We start from the raw sequence: 18904 nt of genomic DNA, 5'->3' as shown, positions 1-18904 counted from the left end.
CTTTGTCTTCAAGTACACTGTACCCTTGGCCTGTGACCATTCTCCCTGGTCTGTGACCTTTCTCAGTGTCTCTCAGTTTATTTTTGATGTCCCATTTAAGGAGAGACAGACTGGGTGTAGAGCTGAATGTTTTCTTCAACTACCCAGTTCATCCAGATTGTGGTAAAACTGTAGTAGTTAAGAGTATGGCAAATTGTTTCTGTAGAGCTCCCAAAATTCTGGGCACATAGCTACTTTGCTTTTACCTTTAATAGAAGCATGAATTCATGGGAAAATTTTTCTCAGATTTTTACTCTGGAAAAAACGGCAGCATTCTTAAGGTAAAACTAAGGGGAACCCAAACTCACAGGGTTCCCTGGTAGTATTAGGCCATTAGGTTGTTTTTGACTCTGCAACTCATACATATTGGGTCTTAGCAATTTTTTTTTCATTTACAGATTAAGTTTTTCTGTGTTGGTACTGGTTTCCATGGTGTTTCTTCTCTTGAGCTTCTGCCAAAAAGTGCTGACTCTGTAGCAGGCTGTTTGTCTTCACAGTTTGGCAGCAGAGTTTTCTTCACAATCTTAGAAACTCTGATAATCTACAAAGTTGTTCAGTTGCTTCAACATTTTTTCATCATAGCGTGTCTAGAAGTGATGGCTTTCAAATTACTTGCATACTGGGCCAGAGTACAAGAGAAATTTTGAAAACAGATTAGATTTCTTTTTGTAAAGCTTTGGTCTCTTTTTGTTTTGTTTTGTTTTGTTTTTGTTTTTTATTCAAGTACAAATTTAAAATCTTTATTGTGTAGTTTATGGAGCTTCAGTTTCTTACATGTGAGTAAACCTGAAAATTCTCTCATTTCACCTGCTTTTTTTCTCTAAAATTTTTTTGCCTCCTAACACATTATTTTTTATTTTTTTTAATTTTTATTAATTACACTGTATTCACTTTGTATCCCCCATAAACTCCTCTCTCCTCCCTTCCCAATCCCACCTTTCCTCCCCCTTCTCCATGCATGCTCCTCCCCAAGTCCACTGATAGGAAAGGTCTTCCTCTCCTTCCTTCTGATCATAGTCTATCAGATCTCATCAGGAGTGGCTGCATTGTCATCTTCTGTGGCCTGGTAATGCTGCTCCCCCTCAGGGGAAGGTGATCAAAGAGCAGGCAAATCAGTTCATGTCAGAGGCAGTTCCTTTCCCATTACTATGGAACCCACTTGGACACTGAACTGCCATGGGTTACATCTGTGCAGGGGTTCTAGGTTATCTCCATGCATGGTACTTGGTTGGCGTATGAGTCTCTGGAAAGTCCCCTGTGCTCAGAGTTTTTGGTTCTGTTGCTCTCCCTGTGAAGCTCCTGTCTTCTCCAGATCTTACTATTTCCCACTTCTTTCATAAGATTCCATGCACTCTGCCCAACAGTTGGCCATAAGTCTCAGCATCTGTTTTGATAGTCTACAGGGCAGAGCCTTTCAGAGGCCCTCTGTGAGAGGCTCCTAACTTGTTTCCTGTTTTCTTCTAATTCTGATGTCCATCCTCTTTGCCTTTCTGGATGGGGATTGAGCATTTTAACCAGAGTCCTCCCTCTTCATTCATTTCTTTAGGTGTACAGATTTTAGCTTTGGTCTTTTGAAAATTTATTAGAGTAACCATCCTCTAATACACTTCATTTTAAAAAGAAAGTAACAGGTATAATTTGTTGGAAGATTAACTTTTTTGTTTTTGTTTTTTTCTTAGACCCAAAATGTCCAGGGGATGTCGATTTTCATACTAGTGACTGGGACATTAAGACAATCACAAGCTCCTTAAAATTCTACCTCAGGTATGCTCTACTTGAATTGGGATTTTGCTTTTAATAATTGGTGAAATTTATCTCACTAGAGATTGGAGTATAGTCCTAGGTTCAGAAAGTTAGAAAATGTTGCGAAATAAAACAACAGAATAAAGAGAATTTTTTTCTGTTTAAGAAGGCATATGAACTGCTTTTGTTTGCTTCTCTGTCTTTGAGTCAGGAACTAAGTATATAGCCCAGGCTGGACTGGAAGTTGATAAAATCTTCTTGCCTCAGCCTGCTGAACATGTGTAACCATATGAAGCTCTAGAAAACATATTTTTAATATAGATGACTTAATATAGAAAGCATCAAGTAGAGGAAAATTCTTCTTTTTTTTTTTTTTCAATGCAGTTTATTCAGGAACATTGAACAATCCTCGGACCCCGGGGAAAGCCAGCCCACAGATTAAATAGCCTCTGGGTAGCCAACCCAGGCGTGCCACGGGGGCAATGCAGATAGGTCCACATACATGGAAGCAAGCCAGATCTTCGGCCTTAGCCAAATGTGGAGTTGTTCCTGACAGAGAGCACTCACCATCAGGAAGGTGGAGGGCGGGAACCAGCTCCATCTTTAAGGCATAGCATTCTGCAGCTCTCTACAGTTCCCCCTTTTTGTTTTAGACGCATCAGGCAAGAGTAGAGGTCTGATCTCTGATATTAGAAATAAATTGGGACTTTGTACAGATGTTCATTTAGGTGTCATCCACCCAAAGAGCATCAGACCCCTCCGATACCTTTTTCTCAGAGGCGGGACCTGGGGCATCAACCCGCATGCAATCAGACATGCTCTTCTCTGGGTCCAAAGTGGCTGACCCTGAGTGCAGTGCTTAGCCTCGCATCCTGAGCGTATCATTTTAGCTTTTTATGGTATCCAACCATGCTTGGGGAGAATGCCTTGCTTCAATGGCTATAAAGGCCTGAATGATCATGGCTGCATCACACTGTTGTGAGACTCTAATCTTGCATATATACCACAGGCAAACCAAGGAGACCAACACCAGAAGGCCTGCTAACACTCCCATGCCCGCCCATTCCTTCAGATGATTCATGGCTGCAGCAATCCATGTTGATAATCCTGTGGCTAGTCCTGCGTCCACTCTGGTAGAATTTACTGTGACAATGGCCACTCTCAGCTGCTCCATCGTAGTATCGAATTCTCCAGTCCAATTACCTAAAATATAGCTCGACAATTGTTTAGACAGATTTGCAGCGCAGGAAAAATTCTCATGTTGTATGCTAGTGACACAAAGTCCAGCATACTTTCATTGACAGCCAGGTTGAGCGATTTGCCATAGGGTATCAATTTGCTCCTGCAAGAGGTCAATCCTCTGATTGAACACCATCAAGCTTCCTTTTAGTTGAGCATTAATTCCTTTATGTACAACTAAGGCATGAGCTACATTGGCTAAATTCTTAATATACGTTTCTAAAGTAAAATTTGTACACAATGAAATGTAAATGATTGGATGTTTAGGTATTTACGAGAACTGCTTCAATTTGCTTGCAAACAAATGCATGAAAATAAAATTTAATGACAGATAAAAGACTACAAAAGTGCATATGATAAAGCAATTGTGCAGTTTAAAATAACAGAATATGATTGAGTATACAGTTCTCTACTAAGTTCCATCAGAATGTGTGTAACTCTGTAATATCATAATATAATTTTGAGGAAGATTCACTATTTTGTACACTGACAGAAAAGTGGAAAGTTAATATCACTCTAGAACATTTAAAAATATGTGATAATATGTCTCTACAAATATTAAAAACTTTCTTTTACCTCAACGCAAAAAATACAGAAAGCATGAAGATTATCTTTTGTTCAGTAATCTTTTGTTACTGAAAAAAAATATTTTAAAAAAATACACTATGCTTTAAAACTATCATCTTGTAGATAAAAGTCCTAGGGGTAGAGTTCTTGCCCCAGTGAGAGAAAGAGAAATAAAACAAGGCTATACTGTGCTGTCATGTTTTAACACCTATAATGGAAATATAAAAGAAAATAAAATGTTGGAGATAAATGAAGTGAAATCACTAACTAAAAAGATTAACTTAATAACAAACTTTGGGGATACACAGTGCTGAGAAAATTAATATTGTATTTATTGGCATAAGTACATGTTATTCAAAATATGTTTGAATATGTATATACATATATGTATTTAAATTGAAAACTATATATAGCTTATATATAGTATATATATTTATAGTATATATTATATAATATATATGTATATATATATATATATATATATATATATAAAATCTCTATTAATTTTTTGAGACAAAGTTTCACTTTGTAGGCTGGCCTGAAACTTCATACGTAGACCAGTCTGGCCTCTTACTCATAGAGATCCACCTGCCTCTGCCTCTGCCTCTGGACTGCTGGAGTTAAAGGCGTGTGTTACCACAGATGGTACTCCCTTCAGTTGTTTATTTCCATTCTTTATTCCCTGAAGTGTACACTATAGTTTCAGGACCAAGTGTTTTCTATTCAATTTTTGTGATCATTTAGCAGTAAGAGAGGTATTTAAACTCTCAATATTACGAACAGTTGGGTTATGATATTGCTGTGGAGTGATCTTCCATTATACCATTATCTTAATGTAGTTCTAGCATCATATAACTATGAATGCGCTTTTCGTTTTTATTTACTTTTTATTAACTAATTTATTTAACTACTTTACAGCCTGATCACAGACCCCTCCCATCTCTCCCCCTCAGTGCCTTCCTTTCTTTCTTTCAAAGAAAGGAAATGCTGTTGGAGGGCTTTTTGTGTGCTAGGGAGACAGTGTGTGAACTGCTTAAATTGACACTTGCATTGATATTTTTATGCCAATATTGTGTACCACAGGCAGTGCAGTACTCTTTTTTACTGATGTGAAAACTGAGGTTTCTGCTTCCCCAATAAAGTATGCCTGTGATTGAAGCTGTTTTTTTTTTTTTTTTTAACTTAAATCTATGAATTAAAAGGTTACTTGTCCTTGGTGTTCTTTTCCCCCAATCCCTGTTTTCTGTGGCCCATCTTTGTATTGCATTGCTAGTTTCATAAAAAAGAACAATCTCATATGAATAATGTCCAAAGGCTTGGAAGAATGAGCGTAGTCAATAATAAGTGATGTACTGTCCATAGTCTCCTCAAAAGGAGTCAGTAGATTCACAAGGATGTGTTTCAAAGACTTTCTCCAATTTAAATCTTTTCTAGCTCAGGTCTAAATCAGCAGAAGGGACAGTCAAGCCTAAAACTATGGGTAGGCAACACATTTAATAAGAGTTGAGCATCAGTGGGGTTGTAATCTGTGCTAGGCTGATGTCACCATTGATTTATTTACAATTAATTTTTAAGGAAGGAGAGTTCATTTTGGCTTGTATTTAGTCCATCATGGCAGGAAAGTAGCAGTAAGAGCATGAGGTCACACTGTATGTGGAGTCAAGATGCAAAGTGGATTTATTTTTATTTTTGTTTACATAAAAGTTTGTATCAGGGACAAAAATGGTAAGAACAGTATGAGCATGGAATTCTTTCACTGGTTGTATATGAGCTTTAAGGGAAAAGGTAATCTGGTTTGGGCTAACAGACAGGATAGGAACCAATAAAGTGAATTGCTAGACCATGGGGACATCTGGTTAGCCATGGAGAAATAATGTATTAAGAAATTAGATGTAGGAGCCTTCTTTGGCCTTTCAGTGACAGGAGTGCAAGTCATGATGCTGTGCTGGGCTCTGCTGTCAGCACAGATGACAGACTGTCAGGAAAAGAGCAATACGAAGTTTTATGACATTTGTGTTCAGTAGTTGATACCACTGAAAAAGAACCAAATCAATTGCCAAAATGAATTTTGGCCATTTTATATGAAGATAAATATGTTTCATAGAAAAATATTCATTTTCCATTTCTGTTGTAAAATGGAAATATCTGACTCCCTTGAGCCCATGTGCTTATTTGTAGAAGTAAATATGGCTGCTATTTGTAGAAAAATTAAGGCAATCTCATGAAAATGCTGGGTAAATATGATTCATGTGCAATATGAAAATTGTCTAGCCTCTGTAGATATTTGAGATTTTCAGCTCTCTAGTGTTGTGCAAAGAGAAAGATGTCATGATAAGTTCCCAGAGAAGACCCAGACAGGCCAAAGTGGTAGAGAAAAAAAAACAAAAAACAAAAAACAAACAAGTCAAGTGATTCATCAAAATCCAAGAGCTGTGTCTCAAGGAGGCTTGTCAGCAACCTCAAATGCCACAAAGAAGTCAAATAAGGCAAATAATGGCAGTTGTTGTGTACAGTATTGAGACAGTCACTGCCGGGATTAGTACAGCTTCCTTGGAGCAGTTGGAGTGAATCAGAATTGTAATGCATTAAAGAGTAAACCAGGAGATTCCAGAACTAAGAAGTAGAAATATTATGTACATTACTTTCTGTAGAAACCTGGCTGGAATATCTCATCTAATGATCCTGTCTAAGCTTCTGCCTCTATGGTTAGTGATTTCTCAACTTTTAGCATTATCCCATGACTCATCACTTACTTTCAGTCCTGATCTACTTTATTGGATCAGTGGACGGATCAAATAGAACAGATGCAAAAGTGCTTTGGAAATTCTTCAGATCCTCTAACTTGTAAGCAAAAGATCGCCTTTAAAATGTATCTGTTTTAGAACTGGCAGGACTGGTTTTCATTGCCTTTCACTTTGGCTAGCTAACTGGAGACCTTGCTAGGAGCCCCAGCCTATATTTTTGCAGATCTTCTTCTAAACATGGATTCTGTTGGTGAAGCTTCTATGAAATGTGTCTAATTAGGCTTAGTTGTGGAACCTTACTACTCAGAACTGAGACTCCAAGGCATAGTAAGTCCTCCCTATAAAAGAGTGATCATCTCCATTCATTTCAGGAACCTTTCAGAACCTGTCATGACTTATAAGCTTCACAAAGAGCTCATCTCTGCTGCCAGTAAGTATCAGCCTTACTAGTTAAATTGTGTTGTCCTGGTTTCTTAGTAAGTTTATAGAAATAAGCTAGAAAACTGCTTTGAGGGAAACATTGACAAAATAAACTCAGCTTTTGCCCACTGCCAAATGGGAATATTTCTGCTTGCAAACTTTCAAAGGTAACTGATTTTTATAACAAATATTAGTTGCATGGTTTCAAGAAAATGGTTAATGTGAGACATTTGGTGTATGTTTCTGGGGTCTTTGGGTGATTGACATTGAAAGGCAGCAGCCTTAGTACCTCATGCAAAGTTGTACATGGGAAAATGGTTTCTTTCTTTCTATCCATTCATTCATTCATCCATTCATCTTACAGCACGATCCCAGACACACAGGCCTTTTTTTTTTTTTCTCCTCCCAGTTCCTCTTCTCCCATAATTCCCTCCTTCCCTTCTCCTCATGGGTACCAACCCACCCTGGCACTTTAAGTCTCAGCAGGGCTAGGCGCATCCTCTCCCACTGAGGCCAGACAAAAAGTACAGCTAGCGGAAAGGGATCCAAAGGTAGGCAAAAGAGTCAACTACCCCTACCCTCCTGCTCATATTGTTAGGGAACCCACATGATGACCAAGCTACATATAGCTACATATGTGTTGGGGGCCTAGTTCCATACCATGCATAATCTTTGGTTGGTTGTTCAGTTTCTGTGAGCCCCCATGGTCTGAGTCTGTGTATGTTCTTGTGCTGTCCTTGACCCCTCTGACTCCCTCAATCCTTTTCCCACTCTTCCACAAGACTCCCATAGCTCGACCTATTGTTTGGTTTTGAGTCTCCACATCTGTTTCTGTCAGCTGATAGATAAAGCCTCTCAGAAGACAGTTATGCTATGCTCCTTTCTGCACGCATAGCAGAGTATCATTAACAGTGTTAGGGGTTGGCTGTCTCACATGGGGTGGCTATCTAGTGAGGCCAGTCATTAATTGGGCATTCCCTCAATCTCTGTTTCATCTTTATCCCTGTACATCTTGTAGGCAGGACAGATTTGGGTTACAGGTTTTATGGGTGGGTTGGTGTTCCCCTCCCTCCATTGGAATTCCTGCCTGATTACAGAAAGTAGCCACTTAAGACTTTATGTCATCAGACACACCCCCTGCTGCTAAGAGTCTTAGCTGGGTAACTCCCATAGAGTCCTATGAGACTCTCCCATCCCAAGTCTCCTGCTCATCCCAAATATACCCCCACTCGGATTTCCATTCTCTCTTCCAGTCCTCTCCCCCACCCCCTACTCTCCCCACACCTGATCCCCACCCCAGTTTCCCTCTTCATCCTCTTGCTCCACATCCTCCCTAGCATGTGTTGTCACTTGAGTTTTTGATTTTAGCCATCCTGAAAGGTGTAAGATGGAATCTGAGAGTTGTTTTGATTGTACATTTATCTGATGAATAAGGGTGTTGAACATTTCTTTAAGTGTGTCTCAGTCATTTGAAATTCTACTGTTGAGAATTCTCTTTTTAGCATTGTACCCCATTTTTATTAGTGTTATTTGGTTTGCTGGTATTTAATTTTGTGAATTCTTTATATATTTTGGATATTAACCCTCTGTCTGATGTAGGGTTGGGGAAGATCTTTTCCCAGTCTTTAGGCTGCTTTTTGTCCTATTGACTGCCGTTTGCCTTACAGAAGCTTTTCAGTTTCATAAGGTTCCATTTATTAACTGTTGATCTCAGTGCCTGAGCTGTTTGGTGTTCTGTTAAGGAAGCTGTTTCCTATGCCAAAGCATTCAAGGCTATTTCCCATTTTCTTTTCTATTACATTTAGTGGGTACAGTTTTATGTTGAGATCTTTGATCCACTTGGACTTGAATGTTGTGCAGGGTGATAAATATGGATCTATTTGCATTCTTCTACATGCAGACATCCAGTTAGACCAGCACCATTTGTTGAAGATTTTTTCCATTGTATAGTTTTGGCTTCTTTGTCAAAAATCAAGTGTTCATAGGTGTGTGGGTTTATTTCTGGGTCTTCATTTCAATTCCATTGTTCACCCTGCCTGTTTTTATGCCAATATCATGAGGTTTCTATTACTATTTCTCTGTAGTACAGTTTGAAATCAGGGATTTTTTTAAAAAAAAGGAACCTCCAGAAGTTCTTTTACTATACAGTATTTATTTTTTAAGGTATATTTATTTATTTAGTACATAATGTTCTGTCTGCATGTACACCTGCAGGCCAGAAGAAGGCACCAGATCTCATGGTGGCTCTGAGACACCATATGATTGCTGGGAATTGAACTCAGGAGCTCTGGAAGAGCAGCCAGTGCTCTTAACCTCTGAACCATCTCTCCAAACCCCTTACAGGATTGTTTTAGCTATTCTGGTGTTTGTTTGTTTTTTCGTTTGTTTGTTTGTTTCTCCATAAGATGCTGAGATTTGCTCTTCCAAGGTCTATAAAGAATTGTATTATAATTTTGGGTGGGAGTTGCATTGAATCTGTAGATTGCTTTTGGTAAAATGGCATTTTTTTTTACTATGTTAATTCTACTGATCCATGAGCATGGATGATCTTTCCATCTTCTGATATATTATCAAATTTCTTTTTTCAGAGACTTGAAATTCTTTTAATACAGGTCTTTCACTTGGTTGGTTAAAGTTACACCAAGATATTTTATATTATTTGTGGCTATTATGAAGAGTGTTGTTTTCCTAATTTCTTTCTCACCCATTTATCATTTGTATACAGGGGGTTACTATTTTTTTTTAATTATTCTTGTAGCCAGTCACTTTGCTGAAGTTGTCAACCATCTATAGGAGTTCCCTGGAAGAATTTTGGTGGTCATTTATGTATACTGTCATATCATCTCTGAATAGTGTAGTGGTACTTTAACTTCTTCCTTTTCAATTTGTATCTCCTTTATTCCTTTGGTTGTCTTATTGATCTAGCTAGAATGTCAGTAACTATACAGAATAGATTTGGAGAGTGTGAATAGCCTTGTCCTGGCCCTGACTTTAGCGGGATTACTTCAAGTTTTTCTATAGTTAATTTGATGTTGGCTATTGGATTATTTTGTATTGCCTTTTTATTATATTTAGGTATGCACCTTGTATCCCTGATTGCTTTAAGACTTCTAACATGAAGGGATGTTGGATACTGGAGGCATTGCTTGGAGCTTCTTAGAGGCAACCTGCTGTGACTGCAATTTTTCCTGCCTCAGAGACTATCTTGTCCAAAAGCCTCCGCTCCACACTTCTTAATTTCTTCATTTCTCTAGGTCTATATTTTGTTACTTTTGTTCTTTAATCTCCTCTTGTCATAGGTTTTGTTTCTATTTTTTCTCATTTATCCTGTGCCTGTACCTATTTATTTACCTGTTTCCTCTCTTCATCTCTTTATCATTTTTGTTCTCTTTTGCTTTCTCTCTTTCCCTTTTCCTCTCTCTTCTTCCCTCTTTCTCCCTCTTCATGTGTTCAGGTGTGTGTGTGTGTGTGTGTGTGTGTGTGTGTGTGTGTGTGTGTGTGTTTGTAGACATGTGAGAGTTTCTTTTATCTAGTCATTTGGAAGGCAAACCATCTCTCTTTGCTCTTTCTGCCAGAATCTGACAACCTGGATTACCGTCTGGGGGCTATTCACTCCCTAGTATATAAGCTACCAGAAAAGAACCGGGAGATGCTGGAACTTCTTATCAGACACTTGGTAAAGTAAGTACTGCTGGGTTTTCAGAAAGAGTCTATGAATAGGGTCTGGCTCACATGGTAGAACTAAAGAAAAACTGCTTCTTAAATCATTGAGTACCATCCCCCAACTTTTTCTTGGGCCACCTGAGTCTTCTTGGAGGGAGGTCTATTTTGCTTTCACCTTTGTATATATCCTAGAGTCAGCAAGCCCCTGGACTGCCTTAGCTGAAAGGCAGTGGTAAGGTAGTATGTTGTGCACCAGGAACAGACATGGACTTTACTGTCTGAGAAGCCTAGTTTTGGACCCCAGTTTCACAACTTACCTAGGTGTTTAATCTTAAGTATCTCTGATTCTCTGTGTGTTCTTCTCTATGATGACACTACTTAAGATGATTAAGTAGGAGTGTCATTGATTCGGAGGAACTTAGGAAAAACATGTGACATATAGTGAGTCCTTAAGAAGTGCAAATTGTCCAGGCACATTGTGTGTGACTGTCATCCTAGTATTTGGGAGGATAGTGTAGAATGATTGTCAGTTTGAGGCCAGACTGGACAATTATGTAGTGAGACCATGCCAAAAAAAAAAAGAAAGAAAGAAGAAAAAGAAGGGAGGAAGGTAGTAGGGGAAGGGTGAAGAAAGAAAGAGAAAGGAAGGGAAGGACAAAAGAGAGGGTTGGAAGGACAGTGGCAAGAGAGAAATGAATAAGAGGAGAGGTGCTAGGATTCTGGTCAACCTCCTGGCCTGGGTGGCAGGCAGCAAGAGACATAGAAGGAGTACATGTTCTCTATGGTGATGCTTCATGGAAAAGATTCAACTTTGTGAACAAAGATTACTTTGCTTGGATCAAAACAAAGATAGAAAGCATGTTGATGAGAAGTTATCAAACTTGAGGTGCTTATTTTAGTTCTGTTGCTAGCCCATTTGATTGGTCTGCCTCTCTTAAGGCATCTTCCAGTATTTTAAGCAGTAATATGTAAATAAGGTTAAATTATAATGCATCTTAAACATGTATTTATTAAATAAGCCTATTTACACACTTCCATAATTCATCAATGTGATATTGAACCTTATCCAGAGAAGATATAAACACCTAAAATGCAGGCCTTTAGCGATAGTGAGAATGTAAGGCTAAGGACCCTTTTGGCTGCCCCTGTGGTATTTCTTGAGCATTATGCCTATCTGGACCTCAGGTATTCCTATAATGTGAGGTATCTTCAGAAATCTCATTCACCTTGTACTTTTTAAGATATTTTTTATGTTTCTACAGAAAACAGATATTAAAGATGCTGATATAGAAAATAAGCGTGGATAACAAGAAGTAAATTTTGGTTTATGTTGATGCGTGCATCTCAGGCCAATAAAGAATATTAAGAGACATGTTCTTTCCAAAATTTACTTTGATGTTACGTTAGTAAAATTTCAAAAATCAACAAAAAAATATTTGCACATGGATTTGAAATTAATTTATACTGTCTAGGAAAGCAACTTTGTATTCAATTTCTAAGTCTAATTCTAAGTTGTTATATGACCTAATTTAAGTCCTGCCACTCTTTGGCCCTCAGTTTGTTAATGTAGAATTGGAAGGACCTGAATCAACTAATTTCAAGGCAGTCTTTCACCTGTGACTTTCTGACAATCTAATGAGTCCAAGGACTTATTTAGATAATGTATCTGAAGGCAGTGAGTGATGGAGTATCTGCCTCCATCTTCCCATATACCTGATTTACTTCAGTATTCCTGGTCTTCAAAACTGTTGAAACCAAAAGAGACACATATAGATGGATCATAGAAATAGAAAGATTTAAATGTGTTGAAATTTAATACTCAATTTCACAATAGTGCTAAAATATAAGGTAAAAATCTACTGAGCTTCTTATTCATTGAAAATTTTCAGTACACCATTTCTTTTTATGGCAGATATACCTCAATAAAGTTATGAAAGTTATAAACACATAGGGAAAAGTATTGATAACATGGAGGAGATAGAGACAGGAATTAGATTTCTCTAAGTCACCTCCTGATATATTTTTTACTTCCACTCAATACTAATTTGTGTAAATCCAAAAATGTTATTACAACAAAGTAAGTTTTAGGAACCCTAACACAGAACACTGAAAAACCAGATAAATGTTTATCAACTTGATAAAAGAAGAACTCGGAGAAAGAAGCTATTTCAACTAAGTTGTCAGCACATACCTCTGACTCATTCTTAATGAGACAGCCTTGAAAAACAAAAAGAGCCACGAAGAAATTTTAAGCGTCCAATAGTTTTTTTAGTAGTTATATAAGTATGATTTAAAATGCATGCATATTTTACAAGGAAGGCACAAATATATATGCATATATATTTGTATGTGATTATACACTAATATAAGCTAAGATTGATCACATAAGGAAAAGAGAGCTGGATACAAAGTTAGAGATGAAGAGCAGAGTTTTGCAATATTAAAAGTAAAGAGGAAGTCTATGAATTTACTATTCAAAGTAAAACAAAAACATCCTTTCCAACCTTGAAAGAATTCTTCCTTTAAAAAGTGAGTATACCTAGTGCCCAGTTCTTTGTTTCTAAATACTGTTCCTTTTTCAAGGGACCCAAGTAGCTTAGAAAAGTGGCCATTTTAGATCTGGGGTTTGGAAACACCAGGTGAACCTGGGGTAAATTATACCAGGAAGAAAGGAATTTGCTTGATACTGATGACATTAATTATGTTTGGGAAATTTGGACATTAATAACACATTGAAGAAGAAGAAAGTCATGGGGGAGTTGGTAAAGAAAGAAAAGCTCTTTATTATAGAATAAGAGCAGATAACAAATGTGGAATATGAGATTCCATTTCACATCCATCAGAATGGCTAAGATCAAAAACTCAAGTGACAACACTTGCTGGAGAGGATGTGGAGAAAGGGGAACACTCCTCTATTGCTGGTGGGAGTGCAAATGTATAAAACCACTTTTGGAAATCAATCTAGTGCTTTCTCAGAAATTTGGGAATATCACTATGTCAGGATCCAGCTATAACCCTCTTGGGCCTATACCTTAAAGGTCCTCCACCATACAACATGGACATTTTCTCACCTATGTTCATAACATCTTTATTCATAATAGCCAGAATCTGAAAACAACCTAGATGTCCCTCAAAAGAAGAATGGATACAGAAATTGTGGCACATTTATACTATGGGCTCTCATATTTATACTCCTCAAAGTCCCCAGAATCCAACTAATTCGACCTGGCACAGACCTGGCTAAGTGTCTGCTAAGGAGACACTTAGCAGGTGTTGACAAACTGAAATCCCTAATTTGGAATTTTAACAAAAACATGTTTATACATCATAAACCAAAACATCCACAACAGGAGAAAGAAAGGAAGAGGGAGAGAGCGAGATGGAGATTGTGAATATGAATATACCAGTTTAGCAGACTTTGTCCATCTTCCCCTCTTATTCCACATGTCCCAAGGCTATGGGATGTTGTTGACAACATTTAGAACATGTTTCTTCACCTAGTTAATACTTTATGGAAATGGCCTAACAGAAACACTCAGAGCTGATCTTTACAATTCTAGGTGTTTTTCATTCCATCAGTTGGTACTCAAAATTATTCATCACAGTAACTATATTCAACATTTTTACATATGTTTAAAAACTTTTATAATCATATATTGTAGGAAATATAAATTTTAAAAAAGGGTTAGTACTCTTTAGAAAACATACATAGGGAAAAAGAAAATTTACAGGCTTTCAAAATGCATGTAATTATCCTGCTTGCCAGTTGTTGCTTTCATAGTGTATATGATTATTATATCTGTGCCTTCTAAATGCATAATAATAAAATAGGCTCCTTGCCTATTTTCTATGTTAATAATAGGCAAAAATAAAAAGACCTCTGCCAATTTGGAGTTTCCAATTACCTGGTTTCTATTACTCAGAGATAAGAGGGCACTAGCAGTCTTCTCTCCAGCAGTCTCACCATTAGGGCAGTAGTACAATGGAAGTAAATGGCATGACTAATTCTACCATTCATACATATGTTTATCAGTAAGCAGACACAAGGAGATTTGTACGGCTTGTTCTGTAAATGAAGCAAAGTCCCATTTCTCGGTACTTTCAGATGCTTTGACAACATCTTGGGGCAAATGAGGAAATCCAGGAGTATAATGGGAGTCAGGCAATACAATTCTTGATCTACTGGGGGGAGATATAAGACTCTTTCACAGTCTTGGTTATGAAAGGTTCCAGGCTATTAGGTTTGCTGGATTCTTATTTTTGTAATAATACTTATGTGTTTTTTTTTTCAGAAATGGTACTGTAGAAATTAGAAAGTACAGAAAAGCAAAACAAATATTATCTTAAATTATTCTAGTACTCTGTAATCATTACTGATAATATAACACATATTATTCTAAATGTTTTCTGCAAGTGTGTTTATATATACAGAATTGTGTTTGTTAATAATATAAGATTATTGTGTTCTTCAGCTTCCCTCTCTATATTTTGAAGGCAATCTCAGGTAATCTTGACAAACATGAATGAGGAAGGTTTAGGGACTCTTGGTCATCTTGCTCTTTCTCTTGAGTTCTGAGATTAAATGCCTGCACCACCATGCCTAACATCTTCTACATACCTTGTTCTACAGTTTTTGCCTTTCCAGATTATATTTACATGTTCTTAGTTGACATTAAAAACTTCTCGATATTGGGAGTTTGATGGTAATTGTAATGAATCTGTAGATTGCTTTTGGCAGGATAGATACTTTCACTGTTAATCCTACCAATACATGAACATGGGAGATCTTTTCATCTTCTGATATCTTCTTCAATTTCTTTCTTCAGAGACTTGAAGTTGTTTTTTGTTTTCTTTTTCAAACAGGTCTTTCACTTGCTTGGTTAGAGTCACCCCAAGGTACTTTATGTTATTAGTGGCTATTGTGAAGGGTGTAGTTTCCCTAATTTCTTTCTCAGCCCTTTTGTCTATTGCTGGTGGGAATGTAAACTTGTACAACCACTTTGGAAATCAATCTGGTACTTTCTCAGACAATTAGGAACAGTGCTACCTCAAGACCCAGCTATATACCACTCCTAGGCATATATCCAAAATATAGTCAAGTATACAACAAAGACATTTGCTCAGTTATGTTTACAGCAGCTTTATTCATTATAACCAGAACCTGGAAAAAACCCAGATGTCCCTCAGCTGAGGAATGGATAGAGAAATTGTGGTACATTTACACAATGGAATACCACTCAGCAATTAAAAACAAGGAAATCATGAAATTTGCAGGCAAATGGTGGAATCTAGGAAAGATCATCCTGAGTGAGGTATCCCAGAATCAGAAAGACACATGGTGTATACTCACTTTTAAGTGGATATCAGATATATAATACAGGATAAATATACCATAATCTGTATACATAAAGAAGCTAAGCAACAAGGAGGACCCTGGGTAAGATGAGCAATCCTCACTAAGAAAGGCAAATGGGATGGACATTGGAAGAGGGAGAAAACATGGAACAGGACAGGAGCCTATCACAGAAGACCTCTGAAAGACTCTCCCCAGCAGGGTATCAAAGCAGATGCTGAGACTCATAGCCAAACTTTGGGCAGAGTGCAGGGAATCTTAGGAAAGAAGGGGGATGTAGAAAGACCTGGAGAGGACAGGAGATCCACAAGGAGAGCAACAGAACCAAGAAATCTGTGCCCGGGGGTCTTTTCTGAGATGGATACTCTAACCAAGGACCATGCATGGAGATAACCTAGAACCCCTGCACAGATGTAGCCCATGGCATCTTAGTGTCTATGTGGGCTCCTAGTAAGGGGAACAGAGGCTGTCTCTGCCATGAACTCAGTGGCTGGCTCTTTGATCACCTTCCCCTGAGGGAGGAGCAGCTTAGCCAGGCCACAGAGGAAGACAATGTAGCTATTCTTGATGAGACTTGATAGGCTAGGGTCAGATGGAAGGGGAGGAGGACTGCCCCTATCAGTGGACTGGGGGAGGGGCAAGGGAGGAGAAGAGGTAGGGAGGATGGGATTTGGAGGGAATGGCAGAGTGAGCTACAGCTGTGATACAAAGTGAATAAACTATAATTAATAAAAATAAATTACTATCAAATGGTTCTGCAAAGGTGTTTGTCTAACTATACATAGTATTATCACCTAGTCTACCGATCTCTTATGTTCTTTTCATCTCTTTAATTTACCACTATCAACTGTTATGACACTAGTTTGTTGATGAAAGAACACCATTTTCCTGTACGTTGCTATTTCTTATCATTTTTGTAACAGACTAGTTCATTTTATACTCAAAGTTAGCCTCATATTAACATTATCAGTGCTGGAATTCCAGGTGCTTGGTTCCTACTTACTAGTTTTGCTTATTTTCTTCATTGTCTTATTTTTAGCCTGTCCCCTTATTGCCATCTGCTTACCTTTCAAGGCTGAATATATTCAAATTAACTGATTTGTAGCTACAGCAAATAGTAGTGGTTATTATGTATCTTATGTTTTTACCATATCTGATGATTCACAGTATTGTTTTATTTACTTTACTGATATTCACATTATCCAATGCTATAATCTTCTATTTGTTCATAGAAGACTATGTGACTGTATGTTATTAACAGTTTATATCTTATACACATATACACATTTAGCTAATGAGAAATCATTTTTGCCATCTGTCATATTAATGAACAAAGCTTTCATTGTCGACTGGAGATGGTGTTTGTAAAATTTTCTAGTAGCCCCTAGTCTTCTTGTTAGTCTTTTAAATAAAACTAGTTACTCTTATAACATAAGTGTATGGATTCATGATTACAATAATACAATCATAAATGTCTGAGATTACACATGCAAACAAAAGATTACATATAAAAATTTTCTCATCAATTTTGAGGGCACTTTTAATTTTTAAGTTGTTATCTGCATTCTGGAAGCATATTAGCATCAGGAGTTTATTAGAATTACTGCTGTTAGATAGTCTTGATGTAATTATACTCTCTGTGTGTATTGACTTGCTAATACCTTCTCTATTAGCATATTGTTACCTTTACAGTTAAGTTTTATTCATTTTTTCAGTTTATTTTTGTATTTAAAGTGTCTTAAAATATAACAATTTGACAGTGAAATTGTTTTTCTTTCTTATTACTATATTTAGTAATGGTTTGGTTTTAATTGAGAGATTGAAGAGGTCTAGGGCATTGTACTATGTTGAAATCTATCATGTAAATTACAGATAATATGCTACTGATGGAGAAATCCAGTGCTGTCTACACTTAAAAGAGGGTACCATTTTGATGGAAAGGGGAGTGGTCACTTATGGCACAGATTATCCTTGTTACAACTTTTCCTTTTGAAAATTTGTATCATGTATTGAATGAAGGAACCAGCACAAGGAACACTTGTGTACCCATCACCCAGATTTAGCTATCAACACAATTCTTTACAGACCTGGAAAGAAAAATTCTCAATTTCATATGGAATAACAAGAAACCCAGAATTGCTAAAACAATCCTATACAATAAAAAATCTTCTGGAGGTATCTCCATCCCTGATCTTAAGTTGTACTATAGAGCAACAGTTTTAAAAACTGCATGGTACTGGCATAGAAACAGAATGGTGGATCAATGGAACCGAACAGAGGACCCAGAAATAAACCCACACACTTATGGACACCTGATCTTTGACAAAGACGCCAAAACCATACAATGGAAAAAAGATAGCATCTTCAACAAATGGTGCTGGTCCAACTGGATGTCTACATGTAGAAAAATGAAAATAGATCCATACTTGTCACCCTGCACAAAACTGAAGTCCAAGTGGATCAAAGACCTCAACATAAAAACAGACACATTAAATCGGCTTGAAAAAAAAGTGGGAAATACCCTAGAACTCATTGGTACAGGGGAAACCTTCCTGAACAGAACACCAACAGCACAGGCTCTAAGAGCAACAATCAATAAATGGGACCTCATGAAACTGAAAAGCTTCTGTAAAGCAAAGGACAGCGTCATCAAAACACAGCGACCACCTACAGATTGGGAAAGAATCTTCACCAACCCTTTATCTGACAGAGGACTCATATCCAGTATATATAAAGAACTAAACAAGCTGAAAAGCAGCAAACCAAGTAATCCACTTAAAAAATGGGGAACAGAGCTAAACAGAGAATTCTCTGTAGAGGAATACCGAATGGCAGAGAAGCACTTAAAGAAATGCTCAACCTCACTAGCCATTAGGGAAATGCAAATCAAAACAACCCTGAGATTTCACCTTACACCCATGAGAATGGCCAAGATCAAAAACTCAAGTGACAACACATGCTGGAGAGGTTGTGGAGAAAGGGGAACCTTTCTCCACTGCTGGTGGGAATGTAAACTTGTACAACTGGAAATCAATCTGGCGCTTTCTCAGACAACTAGGAATAGCGCTTCCTCAAGATCCAGCCATACCACTACTGGGCATATATCCAAAAGAGGCTCAAGTACACAAAAAGGACA

The 18904-nt window shown here is 37.5% G+C and overlaps 1 protein-coding gene across 2 annotated transcripts in view; it reads left to right on the top strand.

Moving 5' to 3' along the window:
* Positions 1–18904, top strand: part of Ophn1 (oligophrenin 1) — a 389762-nt gene that overhangs the window by 287925 nt on the left and 82933 nt on the right. For both annotated transcript variants that reach the window (XM_060375008.1, XM_060375007.1), the window contains 3 exons: positions 1719–1803; positions 6704–6762; positions 10328–10433. In XM_060375008.1, the coding sequence (XP_060230991.1) occupies positions 1719–1803; positions 6704–6762; positions 10328–10433 (250 nt within the window). The remainder of the gene's footprint in view (positions 1–1718; positions 1804–6703; positions 6763–10327; positions 10434–18904) is intronic.

Source organism: Meriones unguiculatus, chromosome X (genome assembly GCF_030254825.1).
Source record: "Meriones unguiculatus strain TT.TT164.6M chromosome X, Bangor_MerUng_6.1, whole genome shotgun sequence".
Taxonomy (NCBI): Eukaryota; Metazoa; Chordata; class Mammalia; order Rodentia; family Muridae; genus Meriones; species Meriones unguiculatus.
The sequence above is the reverse complement of the archived record's forward strand: the minus strand, read 5'-3'. Positions and strand labels throughout refer to the sequence as shown.